Here is an 8,270-nt window from a genome sequence, read left to right as displayed (position 1 = left end):
CCAAGCACCTTTCTAGTTTGTTTAGTCAATAACAAACTAAATAAACCTAAAACTAAACTAAATTCATTTTGTCAATAACTAGCTCTTAGTAAACACCATTTTTGGTCAATAATTCTTCGCAATAAAACTCCTAAATATTTTGTCTTTATTAAGACCCAAGTCATTTCTAATTTGTTTTGTTAATAAATCATCTTCAATTAAACCCTATTTATTATTTCAATGACTTACTTCAAATAAATCATTACATAAAAAAAATAACAATGTAAAACATTCCTCCAATTTTTGTACGGCCAATATAATCTGGTTAATTCTCTGATTGTGCTTTGTGGTTAAATATGGCACACCTTGGAATGGTTTCAGTATTATTTCAAGACTCAAGACACAACAGTTATCTATTATTTAACCTAGTTCTCTATCTGTAACTATAAAAAAGGCACCAGGTGTCAGAATGGCATGGAATAACAGGATGTTTTCAGGTAAATGTGATTGTTTTTTTCAAACGTAATCAGACAGACACATTGTGACTTATTTCCTGGTAAGAAAATTCCACAATTAGTGATGGTTGAACGACAACATTCACGAACAAGCGCTAATCATGACCTCTGCGACTGTTAGACATATGTTACAATGTTATCTGTGCCATGTTGCAAATCTCAGTGGACGGACGGTGTGATAAAAACCTAAAAGCATAGACAAGCAACCTTACAATGCTAGTTTCGCCTCCTTCTATAAGGCATCGCTATTTGCTGTGCAGAAATCACAGGTTCGCCCTGATGGTACTTCATTGACCATACCATACCCGTTCTCGTGGGTGAATCAAAGTGCTAAAACAAGATCGGCATGCCTTCAAAGCGGTATTAAACCTATCAATCTCCCTGTTTTACACGTGTTCCATATCTACACAATTATAATTCCACTATTTTTAGGTACTCTCCTTCTCCTTGTCCCAGCGTTGGTGTCAACAAGTCTGCAAGGTATGGACGCTGAGTCATATCTACACCATGTACGGTCCGCCCAGATTATATACCTTTCAACCCCTGTTGGGATTCCTAGTTGGAATTGGTTCCCAGCAACGCATGATGGTCGTGAGAGGCCACTTAATAGATCGGATGGCCAGGCTCAGTTACGTGGAAGTCATTGTGCCCATCATACATGAGCATGTTTACAGGGTTCAATCTTCTGTTACAGTGTACAATCTTAGGTTACAGTGTTCTGTTTTTTGTAGTAATTTTCAAGACTTATGTTATAGTCTCATGTAACAGTGTTCAGATTTCTGTTACAGTGTTCAGTCTCATATAATAGTGTTCAGACTTTGGTTCAGTGTTCAGACTTCTGTTACAGTGTTCAGACTTTAGTTACAGTGTTCAGACTTCTGTTACAGTGTTCAGACTTCTGTTATTGTGTTCAGGCTCATGTAATAGTATTCAGATTTCTGTTACAGTGTTCAATCCGATATTGCAGTGTTCAGACTATAGTTACAGTGTTCAGACTTCTGTTACAGCGTACAGACTTCTGTTTCAGTGTTTGGACTTCTTTTGGCGTGTTCTAGTATTTTGTCATTTGTTAAAGTGTTCAGACGTCTGTTACAGTATTTAGACTTCTGTTACAGTGTTTAGACTTCTGATACAGTGTTTAGACTTGTTATAGTGTTATATCTTTTGTAACAATGTTCCGATTTTTGTTACAGTGTTCGAACTTCTGTTGGTGTATTCTGCTAGTGTGTTCTGTTAGTGTGTTCTGTCGTTTCTTACAGAATAATTTGTTCTGTTACAGTGCCACAAATGCCGAGTCATGAGTGTTACCACTGTAGAGGGGCTCTGACAATGGACGAGTGTTCGAAGAAGGACTGCCATCCCCCTGGGGTACAATAACATTTGAGCCTCTCTGATGACGAATTTGATGTATTTTCATCATATGTTTCTCTTGTAGCCTTTGAGCCTCTCTGATGAAGAATTTCCATTCAAGTGGATATTTAAATTATGACTTGTAATACGAATGGTTTGCGAATGGTAATACACGTATATGAACTTAATACTTGTGTGAACTGTCACGTCATTTGAAATTAAAATAATTTATATCTCTGATGTTGATTACGTTGGCGCTATTTCAAGTCTAAAACGCAAGAATTGCCATATTCAGAAATGTCCAATCCTTGTAATGATATCCTGAATATAGTCCCTCGGTTTGTCAGCATCATACCGGCGATCGTGGGTGTCACCAAAGTCCCCCATTACGTCGAGCTTTCGTCTCATGATGTACAATATACCTGAAATAATGTTCAAATGAAAGTCACGAGTATGAGGAATTAGTTTCTATTTTTGTCTCTGTAGGCGTGCTATATGGAGGTATATCACATAGGTGACAGTGAGAGAATACAAGCCGAGTGCCTCCCCAGCCTGGTGAGTGTACCCCATAATATTCACTGTAGGAAATCGTTACACAATTTATCCCTAGAAAATATAAACATAAACATCGAATGACGAATATGAAAAAAAAAAAAAATGCATCGGCTGTTCTTCCATTCATAATCAGTACTAAGATTGTAATATATCAACGTCATATCATTAAATCGATGAGAGTGTTTTTGCCATGATTGTTTTATTCAAAGGTGTAGACAAATAAACTAAGTGTGTTGCAGTGAATGTTGCAGGAACATAAGAATATATCCTGTTATTGCTTTCATCATGTGATATATTTTTGTTGTGATGAGTTTGAGTACTTGTATTTAGAAATGCTTCTTGAAGAAAACGGGGACCCCATTTGTTATGTGGAAAGTACGTGGGTCAAGGACATGTCATGATTGTTGCTTTGGAAACCTCTGCAATTACCATCTTTGTAAATCCTGTGAGTAATGTGTATTTCTTAATTCTATTTCACTTGTTATGACACATAATTGTTTTTATAGCTAAAAGGAACAGAATTATCATTAAACCGCCCGCATGTTATCAGAAATCAGTGGGCAACTGTAACTTGCTAACTCATAGTCCTTGACGACGGGCCATTATCACGCCCGTTGTTAGGTGACGTCGTAAGGTAAGGATAGGTGACGTCACGTTCAATAGTGACGTCATCTGGTTTGTTCTATGACGTTTCCATAATAGTAAAAGTGGTTCAGTGACATTCGTGTTGATTGCAGTAAATGTTTCAAAACTGACAGTGTTGTCTGTATTTATTTGATAACTAATTCCATTCATTTTAGCTATAATAACGGTAACGCTATTTTTCAGGGCATTATCATTTGCAGAAGCCCTCGGTCTTTTCAACTGCCCTCCTTCGTCGGGCCATAAATGGAAGACCTCGGACTTCTGCAAATGATAATGCCCTGAAAAATAGCGTTACCCTTATATTTATATGTAAAGTGCATCACTATGGCAGTTTGGTGATAATTTAATTATCATTTCAAAAGTATGTTTCACTTTTAGCACATGCGTGGTCAACGGTCCCAACACCAAGGAAGACAACTTCGGCACGCCACATCGTAACCCATGCACCACACAAAACCTTAGTACCCAACATCCTACCCCAGATCCATGTACCACATTTACATGCAGCATCAAGTTCGATACCCCTCACACATGCAGATACAAGCTCGACACACAATTCACATTTACATGCAGCATCAACTTCGACGCACAAACCCCATGTACATGCAGCATCAAGTTCGATACCCATTACACATGCAGATACAAGCTCGACACACAATTCACATATACATGCAGCATCAACTTCGACGCACAAACCCCATGTACATGCAGCATCAAGTTCGACACACAAACCCCATGTACATGCAGCATCAAGTTCGACACACAAATCCCATATATATCCAGCATCAAGTTCGATACCCCATACACATGCAGATACAAGCTCGACACACAATTCACATGTACATGCATCATTAGGTTCGACACACAAACCCCATGTTTATGCAGCAACAAGTTCGACACACAACGCCCATATACATGAAGTAACAATCTCATCATACAAACCACACACTAATGTATTAACAAGTTCGACACAGAAGCTTCGTAAATATACAGAAACAAGCTCGACACATGCATCCCATATGCATGCCTTAACACGTTCGACATACAAACCTTATGCATCTCATGCTGTAACACATCAGACATACGAACCTACTACACCCTTATACAAAACATTTATAAGCACACATGCAACAGACCCATCTGAATCCCATACGGCCTCACTGTCACAACCAAGACCAGTTACAAGCTTTCATACAAGTAAGTTATTTTAAAATATTTTTATGTTGAGAATAAGGTTGACAAATTGAAAATTGGTTGTATTAAAATGTTTGTTTCGGAACAATGTATTCCTATAATTCAGTTTACACAAAATTTAGAAAAAATAAAATCAACAAGATATTATCTCTTTACGATATATTCTTCTTTGATCAAAACGGACGATAGTGTGCTTGATGTGCAGATATCCAGCAAAAGAAATATAACTGGAAGGTACTGTTTTCTAAATTGGTCTTTCGGGATTGGTCTTTCAGAAGTAATTTTAATATTGTATCTCACATACTACATAAATTAAGGAAGTGAAACATTTCCTTTCAAGAAACATGTGCTGTGTGCAATGGGACGTTATGTGGAGTTTTTCCTGATAAGGAGGAGTCTAACGTCATATGTCCACGACATTCTCCTTTTTGCATGAACACTGTGGACAACGCAATATCGGGTACAAGGCGTATAACCAAAAGGTACTGTCATATGATGTTCAACAATAATGAAATGGTTCTGGGTGCGCGGGCGGCCCAGTCGTCTGAAGCGCCGCGATTCGCTGTGCAGAGTTGCGTCCCTTGGGCATGCCAGAAACCGATGATTGTGGGTTCAACTTCGGGTTAAACCCGATTATGTTTCTAGGTTTGTCAGCACCATACCCGTACACGTGGTTTCACCAAAGTGGTAAACGACCTGCATCACTTCGGGCTTGCCTCCCGCGTAAAGCTGACACGCCATGATATGACTGGAATACTGTTAAAAGCGGCGTTAAGCCTAACTCACACACTCACTCACTCTATAAGAATAATATTCAAAATTGTACTGCACATACTGTACGCGTTCCGTTAGGATAAGCACCACTCGTTCTTTATTTTCAAATAAGAATCAGTTTAAGAATTTGGTCTTCAGCAACCGATGCATGTAAGAGGCAACTAACGGAATTGGACAGTCAAGCGTTAAGCCTAACTCACAAACTCACTCACTCTTTAAGAACAGAATTCAAAATTGTACTGCACATACTGTACACGTTCTGTTTCGATAAGAACCATTGATTCTTTATTTTAAAAAAAGAAACAGTCTAAGAATTTGGTCTTCAGCAACCAATGCATGTAAGAGGCAACTAACGGAATCGAGTGGTCAGGCAACGGCCAGGAAAAGCGTTAAACGACTTCAATATCATTGTTATCATGAGTATTTATCGGATAAAGTTATATGCGGTCTGTATATATGAGGAGGACGTGGATGTTCCTGCAGGTGTGCCTCGCAACACGCTTGCGAGATGAAGTGGTGGATCAGCTCCTCAGATGTTGCAGAGTGCATTAACTTCAGCCCTGGGCGGCGATACGACTTCGCCTTCATCTGTAACTACTGCTGCACGACAGATCTGTGCAACAAGGACCTCTACCCAGCCAAACACACGCTCTATGTTGGCAAAGATTAGAACGGCGTGGGCTTATATGTTGTATGTAGAAGTATATGGTTCTTTGATGGAATAAATGGAAGCATTTGTGAAACCAGTTACTAATTCATGTAACATTGATTGTATGTTTTGTTTAATATCACAGGCATGTATTGTGAAAAGTATGGGCCAGACAATCCAATATTTGTATCGTAAACAAACTTAAATAATGCTGGAATGAGGGCGTATCCTCAGGTAATGTCCATCAAATTAACCATCTGTGTTGCAAAACGACCACATTTCTTCTACGTATATGCATTACTCGTAACCCAAAAGACGTAATTCAAAATAATTAACATATAGTTTTAGGATTTATTGCATGTTTTGTATGACCAAGTGATCGAAATGAAATCAAGCTGCTGGCTTGAGAAAAACTTAAAGACAATAAACAAGTGTGAATAACAGACGACGTTAGTGCCCAGACCTGCGCCAAGCGGAAGAAATTAGCTCCATTTTTGGAATCAGCGAGAGATGAAGGGAATAAGCTTAAGTATACACATATTTGTATTTTGCTAAACTTGTTATAGAAAATAAGCTCAAACTATAACTGCTGTGACCAAGACCCGCCTTAATCAACATTAACCAAGATTGGATGTCGGTCCCGACCTGAATACATCAACAATGAAATCATCAACCCCAACACTACAAATATACATGCCACAAACAAATATCAACGCTCACCTACGCCATTGACACTTTTAGTGTGGAATGTGACCGGCTTATACTTTAAACTTGGGTTCACAGACTTTAAACATTCTGTAACTAAGTATGATATGCTTTGTTTGATTGAAACAGGGGCTTAACCAACAATGCGTTTAGCGAGTTTGACTGTTTTCAGAATATTCATAACAAGACTTGGAAACTTGGGCGATACAGTGGGGGAATTGCGTTATATGTCGACGAAACATTTCACTCATGTTGACAAGTTTTTATCAGAATGGACGCCGGGGTAGAATTGGTCTTTAGCAACCCATACTTGCCGTAAAAGGTGACTATGCTTGTCGTAAAAGGCGACTAATGGAATTGGGTGGTCAGGCTCGCTGACTTGGTTAAGTTAAAAACACAAATGAATGCAGAATATATCACAAATGACAGTGTAAACAGACCAATTAGTGTCACTGTTACCTCACAGTAATCCTGCCTTCTTCCAACCTCGCTTGATTGCGTCAGTGTCCTTTGCAATTGTGTCCACACAGGAAACAAGCCATCTTGCGTGAATCGGTTTCATGAAACTGATCTTCAAATCCACATTGTCACTTCTCTTATCTTTCAAATTTTCACCAACCTTCTTTGAATACCAGTCAATGAATTTGCTCTTCAAAGCCTTTTTGAATTCTGCGTTGACTGACAAATCCAATGACTGTAACTCGCCAGTACAGCCAGCTGGGACGAATTTCACAACAAAGTTCCTTCTTTTCAATAGTCCAAGGAACGATTCACACCTGTGAGCGGCAAAGACGTCAAAGATAAGCAAATATTGTTGCTTGACTGGAAGCGTCTTTTTTTTCTTTATTTTCTTCACGTACGGGACTAACACACTGTCCACATACTCGAGCATGGTTTCCTCTGTGCTCCAGTGATTGGCTGAGTGTGTCACGTGCCAATCAGCTGGGAAGCCGAACTTCGGGTGACACTTCTCGGTTATCCCTTTGTAGATGACTTGGGGGGGGGGGGGGGGGGGGGGAGCATGTATCCACTTTGGGTGCATCCAAGAAGCGCTGTTATGTTATAATTGATGATTCCTCCCCCATCTCTGATGGCTGTCACGTCATCTTTGACGAGGCAATCCAATTCTCCCAACAGTAGCGGTCTTCCTCTAAGTTTGTGATTTAATTTGGTGACTTCGGCAGCAGTGTCTTATTTTCTCTACTTTAAGTACGCCTTTTTCATATACCTAAAAGAACTCTCGCCAATTTTGACCCCTAATGTGTCACTAAAATGTCTTGCTGCTCTTGTGTTACCGTTTTCCGCTGCATATCTGGCTATCTTGGCTCTTATCTGAGGTGAGAGGATGTTGTTTTCTCGCTTGCGTTTCACTCTGCGTTTTGTTGTCTTTTTCTCTTTCTCCTGACATTCTTCAATGATAGTCTTGTTTGTCACTGCCATTCTAGCTGATTTCTCTTGAGTTTCAGCTTTGGCTGGTCGTCAGCAAATGAGCGTTTTGCCCTTCATTGTATACGTGAATTCGACATTTTCGGTGGCGGTAGTGTCATGGTGTTGAGGGCTATATCCTACACCACAAGATCTCACTTGGTTGTGGTTCAGGGAAATTTGACAGCACATCGCTACATGAATCAAATTCTTCAACCTTACCTTCTTCCAATTATTGACCGCCAGGGGGAGCTGTTTAAACAGAACAACGATCCACCCGCACACAGCTCATGTCACAGTTGACTACATTCATAATGCCAACATCATCGATTTGCCCTGGCCGTCGAGATGTCCAGATCAAAACCCAACTGGACACCTCTGGGATGAACTCGACTGACGTGTACATCAACATCAGAACACGCCACAGGCACTCACACAACTGGCCAACGGGTTACAAGCAGAATGGTGCAGAATTCTTC

At 39.8% G+C, this 8,270-nt stretch overlaps 2 protein-coding genes across 3 annotated transcripts; one reads left to right on the top strand and one right to left on the bottom strand.

Moving 5' to 3' along the window:
• Positions 1–432: 432 nt before the first annotated feature.
• Positions 433–5,748, top strand: LOC139459190 (uncharacterized). Of its 2 annotated transcripts, XM_071240643.1 has the most exons (8): positions 433–476; positions 927–974; positions 1,774–1,862; positions 2,331–2,399; positions 2,730–2,844; positions 3,423–4,241; positions 4,579–4,720; positions 5,496–5,748. In XM_071240643.1, the coding sequence occupies exons 1-8, from the start codon at positions 449–451 to the stop codon at positions 5,680–5,682; spliced, it is 1,497 nt and encodes a 498-aa protein (XP_071096744.1). In that variant the 5' UTR covers positions 433–448; the 3' UTR covers positions 5,683–5,748. The 2 variants fall into 2 exon arrangements, with proteins under 2 accessions (XP_071096744.1, XP_071096745.1); XM_071240644.1 differs by lacking the exons at positions 3,423–4,241; positions 4,579–4,720; positions 5,496–5,748 and having other exon boundaries at positions 2,730–2,852.
• Positions 5,749–6,268: 520 nt separating this feature from the next.
• Positions 6,269–7,806, bottom strand: LOC139458619 (uncharacterized). Its single transcript, XM_071240042.1, is given in 3 exon segments — positions 6,269–6,306; positions 6,853–7,365; positions 7,398–7,806. Coding segments are annotated over 3 exon segments (960 nt in total).
• Between the last annotated feature and the right edge of the window lie 464 nt (positions 7,807–8,270).

Source organism: Haliotis cracherodii, unplaced genomic scaffold, assembly GCF_022045235.1.
Source record: "Haliotis cracherodii isolate W230 unplaced genomic scaffold, xgHalCrac1.p SCAF_13, whole genome shotgun sequence".
Taxonomy (NCBI): Eukaryota; Metazoa; Mollusca; class Gastropoda; order Lepetellida; family Haliotidae; genus Haliotis; species Haliotis cracherodii.
This window is presented reverse-complemented; position numbering and strand designations above follow the sequence as displayed.

What these genes read in the sequence shown, in the direction of transcription:
- LOC139459190 (XM_071240643.1), top strand. Translation starts at nt 449, where the DNA reads ATGGCATGGAATAACAGGATGTTTTCAG. An exon ending in CCGAGTGCCTCCCCAGCCTG is followed by an intron (nt 2,400 to 2,729) that starts GTGAGTGTACCC and finishes ACTTGTATTTAG; the next exon opens with AAATGCTTCTTGAAGAAAAC. An exon ending in ACAAGGCGTATAACCAAAAG is followed by an intron (nt 4,721 to 5,495) that starts GTACTGTCATAT and finishes ATGTTCCTGCAG; the next exon opens with GTGTGCCTCGCAACACGCTT.